The sequence below is a fragment of the Geotrypetes seraphini genome, chromosome 12 (assembly GCF_902459505.1).
Source record: "Geotrypetes seraphini chromosome 12, aGeoSer1.1, whole genome shotgun sequence".
NCBI classification, from domain to species: Eukaryota; Metazoa; Chordata; class Amphibia; order Gymnophiona; family Dermophiidae; genus Geotrypetes; species Geotrypetes seraphini.
The window spans coordinates 177832-198860 of record NC_047095.1 but is presented as its reverse complement, the minus strand read 5'-3'; the positions used below and the strand labels follow the sequence as shown (position 1 = coordinate 198860).

The window sequence follows — 21029 nt, the reverse complement described above, 5'->3', positions numbered from 1 at the left end:
CATTATTTATTTTTATTTTGTTTAAAACATTTATATTCCATCTTTCAGCCATCAAAATGACTCACAGTTACACAGTAACAATGAAAAACATCAGAATAAAAGTCCAGTGAATTACCGTATTTTCGCGGATATAACGCGCACCCGTGTAAAACGCGCACACGGGTATAGCGCGCAGAAATCACGATGATATGTACAAAAACTTTTGTATACCGCGCTCACGGGTATACCGCGCATGATGCCCGACGCTCCTTTCGCCCGCCCTGACTTTCCGTGCGCTGTCCCGACTCTCATTTCACCCCCCCTGACTTCCGTGCACTGCCCTGACTTTCCGTGCGCTGTCCCGACTCTCCGTTCACCCCCCCTGACTTTCCGTGCACTGTCCCCCCTTGAAGTCCTGTCCCCCCTTGAAGGTCTGTCCCCATCCTGAAAGCCTGATGCCCCCCCCCGACGTCCGATACATCCCCCCCCCGGCAGGACCACTCGCACCCCCACCCCGAAGGACCGCCGACTCCCCAACAATATCGGGCCAGGAGGGAGCCCAAACCCTCCTGGCCACGGCGACCCCCTAACCCCACCCCGCACTACATTACGGGCAGGAGAGATCCCAGGCCCTCCTGCCCTCGACGCAAACCCCCTCCCCCCAACGCCCGCCCCCCCCCAAGAACCTCCGCCCGTCCCCCAGCCGACCCGCGACCCCCCTGGCCGACCCCCACGACACCCCCACCCGCCTTCCCCATACCTTTGTGTAGTTGGGCCAGAAGGGAGCCCAAACCCTCCTGGCCACGGCGACCCCCTAACCCCACCCCGCACTACATTACGGGCAGGAGGGATCCCAGGCCCTCCTGCCCTCGACGCAAACCCCCCTCCCCCCCCAACGACCGACCCCCCAAGAACCTCCGACCGCCCCCCCAGCCGACCCGCGACCCCCCCTGGCCGACCCCCCCACCCCCCTTCCCCGTACCTTTGGTAGTTGGCCGGACAGACGGGAGCCAAACCCGCCTGTCCGGCAGGCAGCCAACGAAGGAATGAGGCCGGATTGGCCCATCCGTCCTAAAGCTCCGCCTACTGGTGGGGCCTAAGGCGCGTGGGCCAATCAGAATAGGCCCTGGAGCCTTAGGTCCCACCTGGGGGCGCGGCCTGAGGCACATGGTCGGGTTGGGCCCATGTGCCTCAGGCCGCGCCCCCAGGTGGGACCTAAGGCTCCAGGGCCTATTCTGATTGGCCCACGCGCCTTAGGCCCCACCAGTAGGCGGAGCTTTAGGACGGATGGGCCAATCCGGCCTCATTCCTTTGTTGGATGCCTGCCGGACAGGCGGGTTTGGCTCCCGTCTGTCCGGCCAACTACCAAAGGTACGGGGAAGGGGGGTGGGGGGTCGTGGGGGTCGCGGGTCGGCTGGGGGGGCGGTCGGAGGTTCTTGGGGGGGGCGGTCATTGGGGGGAGGGGTGTTTGCGTCGAGGGCAGGAGGGCCTGGGATCTCTCCTGCCCGTAATGTAGTGCGGGGTGGGCTTAGGGGGTCGCCGTGGCCAGGAGGGTTTGGGCTCCCTTCTGGCCCGATATTGTCGGGAAGTCGGCGGTCCTTCGGGGTGGGGGTGCGAGTGGTCCTGCCGGGGGGGGGGGGAATGTATCGGACGTCGGGGAGTCGGCCGGGCAAGAGGGCTTGGGCTCCCTCTTGCTCCGATCGTGGATGCGGGTGCGGGTGGGAGCGCGTGCGAGCGGTCGTTCGGGGTGGGGGTGCGAGCGGTCCTGCTGGGGGGGTGAATCGGGCGTCGGGCGGGGTGGGAACTATGTTTAAAAACTTTTGTATACCGCGCTCACGCATATAACGCGCGAGGGGTATGCGCGGTACGTAAAAACGCATATAACGCGCGCGTTATATCCGTGAAAATACGGTAAATCTCATAACCATCCATCAGCAGCTAAAATTTCTTTTTATTTATTAAAATTTATATACTACAAATCTGGCTAAAAATCAAGGTGCATTCCAACATAAGAATTATAAACTCATCCACTAGCATCAAATTCCTAATGCATCCATAGCCCATGTTTATTTAAATTTACTATACCATCTTTCATGGCAAGCACATCAAAACTAATTACAAGCTAACAGCAATATAAAAAAAAGAAATCAAAAACTTTGACAGGGTAGGAGAGAAAACACAAACTGGACCTAAGTTCTAGAAGTGATCAAATCTAAAAGACAAAGGCTAGAGAAAAATGTTGAATGGAATTAATTATCCTATCAGTCCAGTTATTAAAATCTTAGGAGTATATCTTGACCAAAACTTATCGTTCAATGCTCAACTTGATGCTTTAGTAAAGAAAAGTTTTTCACACTACGGAAGCTTTGCACAATTAAATCTTATTTTGACTTTTCATCTTTTGGACTGATTGTGCAGTCCTTGGTTTAGACTATTGTAACATCATTTATCTAGGTTCTTATCAAAAAATCATTAGGAAGATCCAAAATACTGCTGTGCGTCTAATTTTCAATCTAAAAAAATCATAACATGTAACACCATACTATTGAAAGTTGTATTGGCTTCCAGTAGAGGCAAGAATAATTTTTAAATTGGCCTGTATTTGTTATAAAACATTATATGGTCTTATACCAAGTTACCTTTTAGATCATTTTGAACGAGTATAAAACAGATGTTCTTCACGAAACAAAACCTTATTTTTTCCCCCCTCAATAAAAGGTTGTATATAAAAAAGATTTCCTAATAGAACCCTATCCTTTCAGGCAGGACTTTGGAACAAAAATTTTAGTGGTTTGATCTACATAAGAACATAAGAATTGCCACTGCTGGGTCAGACCAGTGGCCATCATGCCCAGCAGTCCGCTCACGCGGCGGCTCTCTGGTCAAAGACAAGCACCCTAACCGAGACTAGCCCTAACAGCGCAATTCTTCTTTTTACCAGGCCTTTAGAAGATCATTAAAAACTTATCTGTTGATAAATATGTATAATTTAGATAATAATCTCTTAATGTTAAATTTTTATTTATAATGTACTGGGTTTTGTGATGTATATTCACTGTGTTTTTACAATTCTTACCTCTTGTTGGAAACCGCAGGTACTGCAGTATACAAATAAATGTATTATTATTATATGGAAATACATGGACACACAGGGACCTAAAACCAAATAAAAGTTGCAGAAATAAATGGGTTTTTAAAGGAACCCTAAATTTCTTGTATGATGGCTATACAAAAAGGGAGAGTGGCAGCCCATTCCAGAAGGTTGGTGAAGTACAATTGAAGATACTATGCCTCGTGGAATCCAGCTATGCATACAATACTAGTGAGACTGGTAGATGGAAGTCTTGAGTCAATTGTAGCAGTCAGACAGGGCCATACAGAATAAAGAAGGGAAATAGAATAGTTTACCAGCACATAAACTTTAGGTGCCAGTCAGAATCTTGAATTGAATAGAGCCAATGATGTTCCTAAAGAAAAGGTTTTAAATGGTTGAATTTACATGCACAACACAAAATCCAGATGGTTGCATTTTGGAAAGGCTGAAGGCACTTAATCAAAGTAAAATTAATACCTGCATATTGCAGCCTAATGGGGGGGGGGAGAATTTGGGGAGGGGGTGTCCTTAAAAGTCATTTTTAAAGGTTTCTGGGGTTAGGGATCAGGTTCGTAAATCCAAGTAAGCTGAGCTGCTCCATCCCGATAATAATGAACTGACAAATTGTTGTAGAGCTAGGAAGCTGTATTTCAAAATAGCAGAGATGTGAGGTTCAAAGTAGAGTTGATAATCATTGATGACTCCCAGATATTAAAGACTTGGAGACCCAGTAACAGAGGTGAAAGATAAACACAAAGGCCAGCCAAGTTGCTACTATCTTGGAAGGGTTTATTATAAGCAGATTCTCATGTGGCCATTTTGTAAGCATATCAAGACACTGATGCAACTGAGCAAGATTAGGATTATTAGGATCTATATAAGTAATCAGGAGAATATAATCCATAACCGAATGCACTCACACAAAATCTTGAACAACAGTTGCTGAGGACTAAAGAAAATATTGAAAAATAGAGGGACAAGTACTGAGCCCTATGGCAAACCACAGGACAACTGATGCGATGGGTAGATGAAATGAAAGAAGTCAAAGTAATAGTAAAAGAGCAACTCTGCAATCTCTATAATAAAACCCTAAGCGGCGCATGCGCACTCCTACCTGCGTGTTCCGTATGTCCGTGGCTGGAAGAGGTGCGCATGCACGCCTACAACTGCCCCACACTCGCAGCCCTGTTTGCATTCCAGTGGCAGCAACTGAGTGGTGGAGAGCAGCCCCGCTCCGCCCGTTGACCCTCCACAAACCTCCCAGCTCCAGCAGCGTAGGCAGCACTTTAAACACGCTGCTTCACGCCCTTCTACTGCCGATTTCCTCTGCCGCGTCTCTGATGACATCATCGGAGACAGACGCGGCAGAGGAAATCGGCAGTAGAAGGTCACGAAGCAGCGTGTTTAAAGTGCTGCCTATGCTGCTGGAGCCGGGAGGTTTGTTGGCGGTGGGAGGGTCGGATGGGAGGGTCAGGAGCAGGCCAGATCGAGCAGGACAACGCAGCAAAAGAAGGGGGAGGGGCCGAACGGAGCAGGCCAGATCGCGGTAAGAGAAGGGAAAGGGGGTGGGGGAAAATGCTGCTACTGCTGCACAGAGACCTTGAGGGTAAGGGAAATACCGCTGCTGTTTCTGCACAAGAAAGGGGGATAGGAGGGAAATGCTGTTATTGCTGCACAGGGAAATGGGATGGAAATGCTGCTGCATAGGGAAATGGAAAAAAATGACAAACAGACAGCGGGAGGGAGGGAGACAGAAAGAAAGAAAGACACAGGGGCAGGGAGAGGGACAGAAAGACAGACAGAGAAAGGGGGCCAGGGAGAGAGAGAGAGTCAGCGGGAGGGAGACAGACAGACATATATTCTAGCACCCGTTAATGTAACGGGCTAAATGACTAGATAATAAAACCCTAAGCAACGCATGCGCACTCCTACCTGCGTGTTCCGTATGTCTGTGGCCGGAAGGTGTGCGCATGCACACTTACAACTGCCCCACACTCGCGGCCCTGTTTGCTGTTCCGAGCTGCTGAGGACTCTCCCAAAGGCCCTGGCAGAGGGTTGGCTGCTGCTCCTACGCGGGATTGGCGAGATGAAGGTGTTCCGGGCGGCGGGCGGCAGAGGCTCGAACCTGCGCAGACAAAAATCCCTCTCCTCACTGACGCCGAAAAGAAGCCCAGCCGCACCTCCTTGGCACCCGCCCCGGCCCTGCTCCCTCTCGCGAAAACTTCGCATGAGAGTTCCGTAGACTGCGGGAGCAGGAGAGGGAGGAGGAGGAAAGGAAGAGAAGAGAGACACAGACCCATCTTTCTCCTCTTCTGCACTGCCCCAGCGCCGCCATACCTGTTGCCTCACTGGGGGGCGCGACCTCGGTGGTCAAGGTAACCTGCTGTCACTGACTCCTACACTCATTGTCTGCGCGGTTGCGTTCTGCGCGAGGCAGTTTCCAAGTCTCAACATGATGGCCTGCGCCGAGCCCCTTATCAAATAAGCCTGTTTGGGGAAGGGAAATATTTTGCTTTTATTTTGGTGGTGTGTGTGCTGGGGAATCAGTGAACGATCTTACATTACTTTAGGTAAAGGGAGGGTTGTTGGGAAGGGGGGGAAAGGAACAATCTTGCTACCATTTGGGGATAGGGGTGTGATTTGTTGGGGACAGAAAACGATCTTGTTTTGATTTGGGGGGAGGGTTTTAATTGGTTGAGAACAATAAGCTATCTTGGTTTTCTTTGGGGGGGAGGGGAGTGATTGGGAGAAAGGCTACTGCTGGACAGGGGACATGGGAGGTAAAAGGAAGGGAGAAGATACAGAAACAAAGAAAACAAAGAAAGACAGAAAGACTGACAGCCAGTCAGGGAGAGAGACAGTAAGACAGGGGGCCAGGGAAGAGACAGAGACACACAGGGGGACAGAGACAGAAAGAAAGGGGGGCAGGGAGAGAGATAAAAAACATAAAGTAAGAAAGAAAGAAAAGCCTCAGCGACCCATTGTACAAAAAGTCTACACATCTATTCTAGCTCCCGTTAATGTAACCAGTTCCAGGAGGGAGATTCCTTGGCCAGTCATCCCAAAGCATTCTGGGATTTGTAGTCCCTGCTTCTACCAATTCAGAAATCAGTGCTGCAGGCCCCATGTCAGAAAACCACGTGTGACTTATCCTTCCATTCACAACCCTGCTCCCCACTGCTCACCATCCCAAGTATATCCCCCACCCTGCCAGGGTGGGTTGGCATCTGTTTAGCCTGTAAGCTTTTTCAAGCAGGGACTGTCTTCTTTGTGACTCTGTACAGCGTTTCGTACGTCTGCTTAACACTCTAGAAGTAAGGAAGCCGCTCAGTGGGAGGGAGGAGTGGGTGCAGTGCCTGGCAGGGAGGGGATTGGGGGCAGAGCCTAACAGGGCAGGGCACTTGAATATTAAGCCACCCAACTTATATTCGAGTCAACCATTTTTCCTCTTTTTTAGGGGGGAAAGGGGGGTCTCAACTTATATTCAGATCGACTTATATTCGAGTATATACGGTATGTATAATGTGTGATAAGGGAAACTTGACGGACATTTGGGTTTGATTTTATATTTAATTCTCAAATAAAATATATGTTATCCTCCATTAACCATATGCTTTTATGACTACCATCCTTTTGGGACTAGTGAACCACTTGTCTACTTTTTTCCTGGTACCGTGGAGAGAGGGCAGGGGAGAGAGAGGAAGATATGCTCGTCCTGGGGTGGGAGTGCAAGAGAAAGGAAAGAGAGGGAGAGAAGCAGGACAAGGGGAATAACATGGACCCATGGGGAGGGATGGCAACACAGAGGGCAGATACTGAACATAAGGGCACAGAGGGAAGGTGCTGGACAGGATAGACAGGAACATAGAAAGAATGACATTAGACATGAAGAGAAATGTTAAATGGACAGGAGACTCTGGAATATAGATGGGGCTAGGGGATGGGAGAAGAGAGACAGACCAAAAGATGATTGGGACTTGGTGATTGAATGAGATGATGCTAGGGAACAGAGCAGGGAATTATACATAGGAGAGATGAAGTGAGAATTTTGAGGGAATGGTGAGTACTTGGCGATTGATAGGAATGAGTGGGGTTATGTTAATGGGTTGGGAGAATGAGTGAGAGTGTGAAAAGAGGGGTACAAAAAGAGGAGCAAGGAAAGGGGACAAAGATTGGAGAAAGGATGAGACGTATTGTGAATGACCTGGAAGACTGGAGAGGATAAGAGGCATTGAAAAGGGATAGGGATACTGGGGAGGGGTATAGAAGGAAGGTGCTGGATCTCTGAAGGAGTTCAGTGAGGGTGGAAATGGAGTGTGTGTATTAACAGAAACAAGATTATCAAGGTAAGAACCTAATCTTTCATTCAGTTACATAAACACAGGCGTCTATACATTAGGTGGTGTACCAAAGCAGCATCAGATGTCTAGGGTGGGACAGATGAGCCTGCTCGCAAAACCGAGGACCTAAAAGCTACCTCTCAAGCTACCATGTCCACTCTGTAGAACCTTGTAAAGGTATGGAGAGTAGACCAAGTTGCTGCTCTATAGATCTCTTCAGGTGGAACTGCCCAGGATGTCGCCCATGAAGACACCACATTTATGGTTGAATGAGCTGAGAGAAATAGGTGACTGTCTGCCATAGTCATAGCCAATTTCTGACGCCAAAATTGCCTTGCGAATCCATCTAGCGATAGAAGCCTTGGAGGCTGGTCTGCCTCATCTTAACTGATTAGTTAGAACAAAAAGATGGTTGGACAGTCGAATCATTGGCTCTTTCCAGGTAAAGGAGTAAAACTTGTCACACATCCAGCCTCTACAATATCTTATCTTGCTTAGTCAAACCCATAGGAAGAAAAGAGAGCAAAAGAACCTCTTGGTTGACATGAAAGGCTGACACAAACTTCAGTAGAAAGGAAGGTATCATACACAGTGAAAACCCAGCCTCTGTGATCTTGTGAAAGGGCTCTCTGCAGGAAAGAGCCTGCAATTCTGAGATCGATCATGCTAATAATAATTTTATTTTTGTATACTGCCACCAGACATACTATCTTTAACGTGAGATCCAGAAGGGTCCCCTATTGGAAAGGCTCATATGGAGGCTTAGAAAAGCCCTTTAAGACAATATTAAGATTCCAGGATAGAAAAGGCTGGTACAACGGAGGCCACAATCTGAGCGCCCCCTTCAAAATCCAGGTCGCATCCAGATGAGATGCCAAAGATAGCTTTCCTCCTCCAGCTTGAAAGCATGAGGGGTCTGCCACCTGCACTTCAAGACACGCCACTGATAGGCCTTTTTCTAGTCCATCTTGCAGAAACATCAGGATCACAGGAATTGGTGCCTTGAAAGGCTCTACTTGATCTTTGGCGCACCAGAGCTGGAAAGCCTTCCAGGCCTTAGCATAAGCCACAAACGTCAATGGCATTCTGCTCAAAGAAGAGTCAAAATGACTACCTCTGAATAACCTCCAAGGGTTAAGGCCATGCACTCAAGAGAAATGCTGTAAGTCCAAAGTGCTCTGGGTTCTCCATGGGAAATGGTCCCTGACTGAGGAGCCCTTTGCGAACCAGTAGTTTGATGCAACTGTCTCACTGGAGATGCACTAGATCTGCATACCAAGGCTGTATAAGCCACTCTGGGGCTACCAGGATCACAAGTCCCAGGTGATTCGCGATTCTGCGGATGACCCGGCCCACCATTGGCTACGGTGGAAACACAGAGAAGCTTCTCTTCTGGCCAGAGCTGAACCAATGCGTCCAACCCTGTGCTTACCGTTTTGTTTCTTTGGCTGTAGAAGCAATTTGCTTTTGAGTTCTTGGCTGAAGCCATCAAGTTCATCACCGGTCTTCCCCAACACTAGACAATGAGGTTGAATGTTCTTTCCAACAGTAACCACTCCCCAGGGTCTAGAATATGATGGCTGAGAAAGTCAGCTTGTACGTTTTCCACTCCCGCTATGTGGGCTTCGGAGAGTGCCTGAAGATGAGCTTCTACCCACCTGAACACCATCTGGGCTTTTAGACATAATGGAGCACTTCTGGTGCTTCCCTGTCTGTTGACATAAACTACCGTGGTGTCAATGTCAGAGAACAATCTGATTGCCTTTCCTTCAACGTACTTCTCCAGTGCCTTCAGCGCTAGATGAATGGCTCATAGCTTCAGATGATTTATGGACCACTTTCCCTGCAGGAAGGTCCATTGGTCCTGCACTAGATGACTGCTGCAATGGACCCCCCAGTCAAAAAGGCATGCGCCAGTCATTAGAGTCATTCATAAGGAGATTTAAAGGGACATGTAATTCGATAAGGAATCTCCCTGGAGCTACCAGTGCAGCTGTTCCTTGCTTCCCCTGTCCAGGGAAGCAGCAGCTGCAGAGAATATCACTGTGGGACGACCTGGAGAACAAGGAATCCTGGAGGGGACACATATGAGTCCTCACTCAGGGAACTACTTCCAGTGTGGCTGCCATCGAGCTCAGCACCTGGAAGTAATGCCAGGTCTTGGGATTTGACATCGCTAAGAACCCTGAAATTTGCTTCCTGAGTTTCTCTTTGCATGGCTCAGGAAGGAAGACGTGACCTTTCACCATGTTAAAACAGACTCCCAAACACTCCAAGCACTGGGTCGGCTCTAGATGACTCTTCTTGAAGTTCACTATCCAGCAACAGCCGGAGAAAATGTCCACTGCTGGAGGAAGGTGGAAGGAAATAGCAGGAATGAATCCTTTTTTTGTGGTTCTATTCTCACAACTTACTGGTTTAGAGTGATTCCACCAGGACCAATAACCACAAAAGAGGTAGGATATTGAATGTAGTTTGTATGTAGGAAAGGAGTTGGAGAGGGCACTGTCATTTGCACATCCCTGTCATTTGCACTCCCCTAACTTACAGCACAATATCATGAACCTGGGAAGACTCTGGCTTCATATCCTTATCCACAATTCATGCTACTTTGCTAAGAAGTCACTGAACTTTCTGTACATAAGAACGTAAGACTAGCCATACTGGGTCAGACCAATGTTCCATCTAGTCCAGTATCCCATCTTCATGGTGACCAATCCAGCTCACTGTACCTGGCAAAAACCCAAAGAGTAGCAACATTCCATTATATTGATCAAGGGCAAGTAGTGGATACCCCCATGTCTGTCTCAATAGCAGACCATGGACTATTCCCTAGGAACTTGTCCAAACCTTTTTTAAAACCAGCTATGTTAATTGCTCTTACCACATCCTCTGGCAACGCGTTCCAGAGCTTAATTATTTTCTGTGTGAAAAAATATTTCCTCCTATTGGTTTTAAAAGTATCCCCCTGTAACTTCATCGAGTGTCCCCTAGTCTTTGTAATTTTTGATGGTGTAAAAAAATCGATCCACTTGTACCCGTTCTACACCACTCAGAATTTTGTAGACTTCAATCGTATCTCCCCCTCAGCTGTCTCTTTTTCAAGCTGAAGAGCCCTAATCTCTTTAGTCTTTCCTCATACGAGAGCAGTTCCATCCTCTTTGTTATTATCTTGGTTGCTCTTCTTTGAACCTTTTCTAGTTCCGCTATTGGAAGATTAGGTTCTTACCTGAATAATCTTCTTTCTGTTAAGGGATTACAGGAATCTGCACCATAGATGTATTTATAGTTAGACTGCAAGCTTTTGGCACAAGATGCTGTAATCTATTGAATTATCCTATACAACACTAAGCACATTTATAATACATAACAGTATTACTCTTCCTATTAATTAGCATTGCAAGATATAGTTCTGATTGTGATGATCTAGTTGTAAAAAGATTTAGAGCCATCACTTCACATCACCTCTTTCCTACCTGACTATTCACATCAGCTTTGTGTTGAAGTAGCACCCATACCAGATCCTTGTGTCCTCGGTCACAGGCCCAGTGTAGCAATGTTCTTCCCTGTAAACAATTTGAGAGAAAAGTAATCAGGAAAAAAGTGTTTTTCAAAACCTACTGCACTCATTTTGCCATGGACATTCTATAATGTAACAGGTACAATATGACAAAGAAGAAATCATACAACACACTTCATACTACTCTATATGGAATGATTCCTTCAGAGGGGATAAAGCCAGACAAAATGACTCTCAGTTATCACTGCTTATTGTAATACTGGTCAATCAAGAGATAAGCTTATCACAGTTCCTAATAGTCCACAGCACTAGTTCTCAATCTTTTTTCAGTTAGGACTCATTTGACAGATGATGCTTACATGCATGACACACTACATACATGACACTCACAGACCTTCAATCTGACACAGTATGCATCCATAAAAATCCTATCTCCCCCCAACAACAGGTGCAGATCAGAACTAACACATTTCACCATGGAAAATAGCATACAAAAAATATACATATATTCTGATTCTCTTGTCATGTATGTAAAAACCCACTAAGAAATGAACACAGTGAAATGAATGATATCTGATTGATATAATGCAGGAGTTGCAGCTACACTAATCACCATACTTCTTCCTAGGTTGTGAAGGTAGAAAACTGATCTGTGCACCAGAGGCAAAAGCCTGATAACCACTGTTTGCTGCTGGAAATCCAGGGAAGGAGTATGGGATTAACGTAGCTTGAGTTTCCTGCTTCTCTCCCCGCTGAGCCTCTGCTGTTTGTACCAGTTCTGTGACATATCTTTCAGGTTTTTGCAACACACTAGTGTCATGACACAATGGTTGAAAATTGTGCGTTTTCAAGGATGCCTCTAAGGAAATCTGTACCTATAGTACTGTAGAAAACTGATAAAGTGATACCTATATTTCACACATTCACTTGACCAAACCTAAAAATACTTTAAAACCAGATCACAAAAGCATAAAGCACTATGAAAGTTATGGAAAAGATAGGATGCTGGGCTTGATGAATAACTAGAATACTTGTCATGAAATAGTTGTATCATCCCCTTGGCCAGACAAAATCTAAGAACATAGGACATGTCATGCTGAGTTAGACTAATGGTCCAGCATCCAGTCCCTAAAAGTGGCCAAGCTGGGTTACTTGTTCTATATTGCCACCTCAGAGAAGGATATGGTGGAGATGCCCAAGTTTATCTGTCCTTTGGAAACTTGTCCAAACCTTTTTGAACTCAGTTACAAGTTCATTTTTCACATTCTGTTATCTAGAAAATACCAGCTCAAAATGCATCAAAACAAGAGTTAACATTATTCTACAAGTTCAACATGAAAGAAAAATTATAGAAATATTCAGAAAGTAATAAAGAACAAGAAATCAAAAGCTCTTTATTGCCACTACTGCTGCTTACCGGCAGGAGAGACTGGGAAGGGAACAGAAAGGGGAAGTGAAGCTGGACACCTGGGAGCTGGGGAAAGGCAATGTTGAACTTTTGAGAGGTAAAGGATGCTGGATACAAGTAGGAAATGGGAAGGGAGAAGTTGATGCTGGACACTGGGAAGCAGTAGTAAAGAAGGGGAGATACTGGATTGTGGAGGGATAGGGCCTTGAGATGCCCTTGGTGGGGTGGGGTGAACTTTTGACTATGGTGTTAGATACCCCTTGGCCACCATGATTCTCCCTATTATGGTGCTAAGTAAAATCAAGATAGTGATATACGTATAGTTTACTATCCAAAGCTACAAAATACAAATAAAAAAAAACATCGATAATCAATGTGATAGATATTCAAAGTGATTTAAACAGTGAGGAAAGGCTCCTGGCAATTTAAATCTAATCTAATCTTGGATTATGAGTCGCGCTGTGCCTACAGAGGTTCAAGGTGACTTACAGAACAGTTGGAGAATCAGATATGCATTACAAAACAGGTATGGATAGTCGTTACAGTTCAAGGGTGCATTAGAGATACATTAAGACCTTTTGGAATCTTTGAGATAGAGATTGTCGTATTAAGTAATTAAAGAGGTAGTTTGGTAAATCACTTGTGTGAGGCTATGTGGGCATATTTAGTAGTACCTTACTGGATAGCGCCACTGAATATCCCCTCTAACTGCCCAAGCTAAAACAGACTAGTTTGTGGTCTGTCTGAGGATGTATTGAGTATTTAAATAAAGGGCAGCCTTTTGGTGGTTAATGTAAACATAGTAAAATAGTAGATGATGGCAGATAATGACCCGAATGATCCATCCAGTCTGCCCAACCTGAATCAATTTTAATTTTTTTTCTTCTTAGCTATTTCTGGGCAAGAATCCAAAGCTCTGCCTGGTACTGTACTTAGGTTCTAATTACTAAAGTCTCCGTCAAAGCTTACTCCACCCCATCTACACCCTCGCAGCCATTGAAGCCCTCCCCAGCCCATCTTCAACCAAAGGCCATATACAGACACATACCGTGCAAGTTTGCCAGTACTGGCCTTAGTTCTTCAATATTTACTATTATTTTCTGATTCTAGATCCTCTGTGTTCATCCCACACTTCTCCACCACCTCTCTTGGGAGCGCATTCCAGGCATTCACCACCCTCTCCACAAAGTAGAATTTTCTTACATTGTTCTTGAATCTACCATCCCTCAACCTCAAATTATGTCCTCTGGTTTTACCATTTTCCTTTCTCTGGAAAAGATTTTATTCTACGTTAATACCTTTCAAGTATTTGAACGTCTGAATCATATCTCCCCTGTCCCTCCTTTCCTCTAAGGTATACATATTCAGGGCTTCCAGTCTCTCCTTATACGTCTTCTGGTGCAAACCTCCTATCATTTTTGTCGCCCTTCTCTGGACCACTTCAAATCTTCTTTTGTCCTTCGCCAGATACGGTCTCCAAAACTGAACACAATACTCCATGCGGGGCTTCACCAACGACCTGTACAGGGGCATCAACACCTTCTTCCTTCTACTGGCTACACCTCTCATTATACAGCCAGCATCCTTCTGGCAGCCTCGTCACACTATTTTTTTGCCTTTAGATCGTCGGATACTATCACCCCAAGGTCCCTCTCCCCGTCCATGCATATCAGCCTCTCACCTCATATCATATACAGTTCCTTCCAATTATTAATCCCCAAATTCATACTCTGCGTTTCTTGCATTGAATTTTAGTTGGCAAATATTAGACCATTCCTCTAACTTTTGAACTCTATCCTTTTTCATGTTTTCCACTCCCTCCTCGGTGTCTACTCTATTACAAATCTTGGTATCATCCGCAAAAAGGCAAACTTTTCCTTCTAACCCTTCAGCAATGTCACTCACAAACATATTGAACAGGATTGGCTCCAGCACCAAACCCTGAGGGACTCTACTACTCACCTTTCCTTCCTCCGAGCAACTTCCATTAACCACCACCCTCTGGCCTCTGTCCGAGAGCCAGTTTCTAATCCAGTTCACCACTTTGGGTCCTAACTTCAGCCCTTCAAGTTTGTTCAAGAGCCTCCTATGAGGAACCATATCAAAGGCTTTTCTGAAATCTAAGTAAATTACATCTAGCATATGTCCTCGATCCAGTTCTCTGGTCACCCAACTTGCCCTTATTAGCATTGCTGCTTTATTTTGTATCTTTAACTGTCTGAGGATGGAGTAGAAACAGCCAATTAGCAATGATTTTCAGTCCACTAACCAGCTGAGCAACTGCATAAAGTTAGGATAGAAAAAGGTTGTTCTATCTTTATGCAAGGAGTTAACTGAGCACCGGTCTGAATGTCAGCCAATGCTGACTGCTATAGACTGAATAGCAACTGGAATATAAGTAATGCACCCAAACCACTTATTTTGCATAAACAAAATATAACCTGAAGTAAGGAAATCCCCAAGAATAGAAGGTATGATTATTTGTAAAAGTGAAAATCTTTTATTCCTAAAAAAGTATGCAAATGTAATAGCATTCCACGAGGGAAGCAGGATTCGTAGAAGCTGTGAGGGACTGCTTCATGGAGCAACTAGTCAAGGAACCGACGCGAGGGGATGCTACTCTTGACCTCATCCTTAACGGATTAGGGGGGCCTGCAAGAGGGGTAGAAGTGGGAGGAACACTAGGCAACAGTGATCACAACGTGATCAGATTCACATTAGAAAGGGGGTCACCCAAAGTGGGGAGGACCGCAACGACTGCGCTCAACTTCAGGAAAGGGAACTATGTTGCTATGAGGAAAATGGTGGGGAGGAAGCTCAGGAATGGCTTTAGGATGGAGACTGTAGGGAGCGCCTGGACCCTTCTCAGGGACACACTGCAGGAAGCGCAAAAACTGTACATCCCCAGTTTCAGGAAAGGCCGCAAGAACAAGTGGTCAAAAGACCCGGTTTGGATGACACCTGAAGTAAAGAGGGTAATCAGTGACAAGAAAGTGTCCTTCCGGAAATGGAAAAGGGATCCAACGGAGGAAAATCACCAGGAGCACAGGAAATGCCAAAAGGAATGCCACCGAGAGATTAGAAAAGCAAAAGGGAAATACGAGGAGGGGCTGGCCAGGGAGGCGAAAAACTTCAAGGCATTCTTCAGTTACGTAAAGGGGAAGCAACCAGTGAGAGAGGAGGTGGGGCCATTGGACGATGGGGATAGGAAGGGAGTGATTAAGGAGAATAAAGAGGTAGCTGAGAGGTTGAACACGTTCTTCTCGTCGGTCTTCACGAGCGAGGACACGTCCAATATACCGGACTCAGAGGAGCTCATGAGTGGGGAGCAGGCCAAAAGATTGGGGCATATAGAGGTAAGTCGGGAGGATGTCCTCAAGCAGATTGACAGACTGAAAAGCGGCAAATCACCGGGACCGGACGGGATCCACCCAAGGGTTCTAAAGGAACTAAGTCAGGAAATAGCGGGCGCAATCCAGCATGTTTGCAACCTATCCTTGAAAACTGGAGAGGTACCAGAGGACTGGAAACTTGCGAATGTCACACCTATCTTTAAGAAGGGATCGAGAGGTGACCCCGGGAACTACAGGCCGGTGAGCCTGACTTCAGTTATAGGGAAGATGGTGGAAGCAATGATCAAGGACAGCATTTGCGAGCACATCGAGAAAAATGGCCTACTGCGGACAAGCCAGCATGGATTCTGTAAGGGAAGGTCGTGCCTGACAAAACTTGTGTACTTCTTTGAGGGAATAAGCAGTCAGGTGGACAAAGGGGAACCCATAGACATCATTTACCTCGATTTTCAAAAGGCCTTTGACAAGGTGCCACATGAAAGGCTGCTTAGGAAGCTGTGGAACCACGGGGTGGGCGGGGATGTACACAGATGGATCAAGCACTGGCTGTCAGGTAGACTACAGAGGGTCGGAGTAAAGGGCCAATATTCTGACTGGCGGGGAGTCACGAGCGGTGTGCCACAGGGATCGGTGCTGTGGCCGCTACTCTTCAACATATTTATCAATGACCTGGAAACGGAGGCAAAGTGTGAGGTTATAAAATTTGCAGACGATACCAAGCTCTGCGCCAGAGTTAGGACCAGGGAGGAGTGTGAGGAACTGCAAAGGGACCTCGATAAGCTGGAGGACTGGGCAAACAAATGGCAAATGCGCTTTAACGTAGATAAATGCAAGGTCATGCACATAGGGAAAAATAACCCGTTGTTCGAGTATAAAATGGGGGGGAGATTGCTGGAAGACACCGGACTTGAGAGAGACTTGGGTGTGCTAGTGGATCCATCCATGAAACCATCCGCACAGTGTGCAGCAGCCTCGAAGAAAGCCAACAGGATGCTGGGCATCATCAAGAGGGGCATATCAACCAGGACGCGGGAAGTCATCATGCCGCTGTATCGAGCGATGGTGCGCCCACATCTGGAATACTGCGTTCAATATTGGTCGCCGCACCTCAAGAAGGACATGGCAGTTCTTGAGAGAGTCCAAAGGAGGGCAACGAAACTGGTAAGAGGGCTGGAAAACTTCACATATGCTGAGAGGCTGGATAAACTGGGGCTCTTCTCTCTGGAAAAAAGGAGGCTCAGGGGGGATATGATAGAGACCTTCAAAATACTTAGGGGCATAGAGAGGGTGGACAGGGACAGGTTCTTCAGACTAAAAGGGACGACAGGTACGAGGGGGCACTCAGAGAAACTGAAGGGAGATAGGTTCAAATTAAATGCAAGGAAGTTTTTCTTCACCCAAAGGGTCGTGGACAAATGGAATGCGCTCCCGGAGGAAGTGATCCGGCAGAGTACAGTACAGGGATTCAAACAGGGATTGGACAGATTCCTGAGGGAAAAGGGGATCGTGGGGTACTGAGGGAGGTGCTGGGGTGTTGCATAAGTATAGACAGTTCACCAGGTCGTGCAGGTGCAAGGCCGGAGGGTTAGGACATTGATGGGAAGATAGGACTTCGATGAGAAACCTAGGGGGCAAGGGGGCCCCTTCTGGTAATTAAGGCAGGTCATGACCTGTTGGGCCGCCACGGGGGCGGACTGCTGGGCGGGATGGACCTCTGGTCTGACCCGGCAGAGGCACTGCTTATGTTCTTATGTTCTTAATGAAAAAGTAGATTGTATTGCTCTCCTTATTTTTCCCCAATCAAAAAACTCAAAGTAACATTTTTTTTGGGTTTCTATGTGCTGTTAGCTAGTAACTAGCACAGGTGCACATTACCATGAGACTCTAGCAAGACAGGATTGAGATCAGTAACCTATGGCTCCTAAGCCTTTAACTATAGGCAAATGAGGCATCAGCACCATAAGTATTTGTGGGCTCCAATCTTTGGCTTCAATGGTCATAGGGGAAGGAAACCTATTTCCCCCCATTCAAGGAGGCAGCTCTGTCAGCCATATGAGCCTCCAAGTGAAGGAAGGCATAGGTCTTCAACTGGTGTGGATCAAGGGGGAAGGAGGCCTAATCTTTGACAATGAAGGCCACAAAGTGAAGGAGATGCTGTCATTGACTTATGGCAGGGGTGTCAAAGTCCCTCCTCGAGGGCTGCAATCCAGTTGGATTTTCAGGATTTCCCTCAATGAATATGCATGAGGTCTATTTGCATGCACTGCTTTCATTGTATACTGATAGATCTCATGCATATTCATAGGGGAAATCCTGAAAACCCAACTAGATTGCGGCCCTCGAGGAGGGATTTTGACACCCCTGACTTATGGCATAGTGCATGACCTAGCTGGAGATGCAGTAAAAGAGAAAATGGGTAAGAGAAGCAGCTTTAAGAATAACTGCTGGGGACAGAAAGGGAGGATTGAGACAAAGAAAGTGGATGTGAGGGATTAAACATGAGTGTATGTGCAACTGCTAGGCAGGAAGAGGGCTCAAGAAAGGGGAGACAGCCTGCTGAAGATGAGTGGGATTGAGAGTGATGGAGAGTAATGGAGTGATTACAGGAGATATGAGGAAGAGAGAAAGACTGCTGCAGAGAGTAGAAATTTCTGGAAAAGGGGAGGGATGAAGTATACTGGGCTCATGTTCGGGCTGGGCATGGGTGGGGGTCCAAATGTTCAGGACAGAAGCGATGGGGTCAGGCTCAGGAAGCAATCAGAAGACAGAGGCAAAGGGAATGAAAGGGCTCCCTCAGTGAATTCCATCAGTTGCCAGCTAGTATATCAAAATGGTGTCAAAGAAAGATAAAGCACTGTAAACAGAAAAAAGCCAATAGAATACACACTTACGATTTTGCTTGATCTTTTAGCAAGCTTGAAAGGATAATTAAATTGCAAAGAATTGTTTGTATGTAGAGCACACTTTAAACGTGGAAAATGGCTCTTACATAATTGTGTGAATGAATATGCATACAGGCTCCCTATCATAAAATTATTCTCCACTTGTAGCGTACCTCTTCTGCCTTCCTAACAATGTTGCTTGTTCACAAAACAATTCAAGGCTAAGTAGAGAAAATAGTAAGGGGGAATTCAGTGGACATCTTAGGAAACCAGGCAGGGAAGCTTCATTCTTCTTGTCCATAGCTCTAGACTCCCGATAGGAAGAAGTGAGAGGCATATTACGACACAGTCTAAACAGAATTTGCCCTGAGGAGCTTATGGTCTGGCAGGTGTGTGGTACTAAACATGATTTGTGAAGAACACTGGAAAGAAAACACCAAGCCCCACAATCTCTCTATCCCATTCAATTTAACATCTGGGCCTGTCTTCACACCCTGTTTCTCACATCCAGAAGGAAGATCCCTTTTTCCATATTAGGCTCAAAACCCTGCTTTATGTCAACTTGGCCAGGGATTACAGTGGACAAATACAAGGGAAAGGATGGCATTAGAACAAAGAACACCCAACAAAGCTTCCTTTTCTAATCTCCTTCAATCACCTTCCCCAATGGACAACTTAATTCCTACTAATTGAGGGCGGGATCAAGTAAAAAGTGAAAGATATAAAAAAACAAACAAGCCCTACCATTTAAATCTTCCACATTGTTTGCTGGCTTTTTCCCTTTGTTTAGTGTCTGAACACCAAAAATGACCTCTCCCCTTCAAGCCTATGAAAACTTGCAACAGAATACCAAGGTGCATATATTGTACCAAGGCCACAGACCAATCCCAATGACAGTAGAAATCCTTCATTCAGATGCAAAGGCTGTATGACTGCCATCAAGACACAGGCTCCCTCATAGCCACTTCCCAACAAGCATTGCACCAGCCCCATTAAAGCAGGGGTTCTCAACCCAGTCCGATTTCCAAGATGTTCACAGTGAATATGCATGAGATAGAGTTGCATGCAAAATCTCTCTCATATTCATATTCATTGTGTATTACCTGAAAACCTATTTGGCTCAGTAAGTCCCAAGGACTGCATTGAGAATCCCTGCACTAGAATATGGTGAACAGAAGGCATTTACTGTATCCTATTAACCACACTGACTCACTATCACTGAAACTGTTTACCAGACAGCAGAGATAATATTGCTGAAGCACGGTTACTATTACAGGAAAAGTTATTTACCAGAATAAAGCTGCTACTAGGAATACTACAGCCAAACAAGTCATAAAACAGGATGCAGAGATTGTGCAAATGCTACTGGTGTACTGTCACTGCTGCAGAATGCAGATTTTTTTTTTTTTTTTTTAACTCACTTCACATCCTGGATAAAAAGCATCTCTCAGGCACCTGTGTACTGACCCTGCCACTTAAATCTTCGTTGCCTCATTCACGTTACAGCTGCTGGCTCGGCCAGCCTTATAGCAGGTTTATCAAGCCAACTGCATATAAATTACACTAAGCTATAAGTCATGAATTTCAACCAAAGAAAAAAGTTGAGATTTCTGGTTACCATGGATCTATGATAATATGAACCTTCTGGTAAAAAGAACATATCCTAATTTCCAGTTTTTATAAGCCATATCAATGAAGAAAACTAAAAAAGTGAATGACTCCCTTGACAGTGGGTAGCAGAAGTCATTTTAATGGGCACATCACCATCTGTCGCACCCTCTAATCACTAATGTATAACATCAAGTGATTTCCCAGAAAATATAAATACGTTTTCAGCTGCCAGTGCTGTCAGTCCTTGGCATTTATCACAAGCATCAGCCAAGTACTTGCCGGAATGTGACTACCACTCAGGTTTGCCCACTTGGAAGCCTTGTGATGTTTCCATTCCCTCCCTCACATCTAATACACATAATTCCAACATGCCTAAATGCAATAGCCCGGCCTATATGGCACACCACTCTCTTACACTCCGTATCTTTTTTTTCTACTCCTTTTCACCCCCACAGCAACCTTGAACCTTTTAATTTAGAAGCTAATTATCAGCAAGGTAGCAAGTGGGAAGGTTATTTAGACAAAGGTACCTAACAGGCCTTACTGAATATCCAGATAGTTAACTTGATAATGCTATGTCTGCTATCTGTGCAGTCTAACTTTGCCTCTCTTTGGCACAGAGAAAATGGAGCCAGAGGAGAATGTTGGGTTTTGTCTGGCTAACTGGACAAATCTTTTGAATATCAGCCTCACGGTGACCTATTCCCCCCACCCGCCCCTCTTCCAGGGAGTTGCCCTTAGGCAGTTACCCAACAAGAAGCAATCTTTCCCTCATTTCACACGTAGCATCAGTTTAGCCTTGTATTTCGAGTGACCCATTGAGCACTACCTTTGCATGTAGC

The 21029-nt window shown here is 46.0% G+C and overlaps 1 protein-coding gene across 1 annotated transcript in view; it reads right to left on the bottom strand.

Moving 5' to 3' along the window:
- ACBD6 (acyl-CoA binding domain containing 6) overlaps positions 1 to 21029 on the bottom strand; it is a 251487-nt gene that overhangs the window by 92845 nt on the left and 137613 nt on the right. The window contains exon 6 of the mRNA XM_033916788.1: positions 10890 to 10979. Within this exon, the coding sequence (XP_033772679.1) occupies positions 10890 to 10979 (90 nt within the window). The remainder of the gene's footprint in view (positions 1 to 10889; positions 10980 to 21029) is intronic.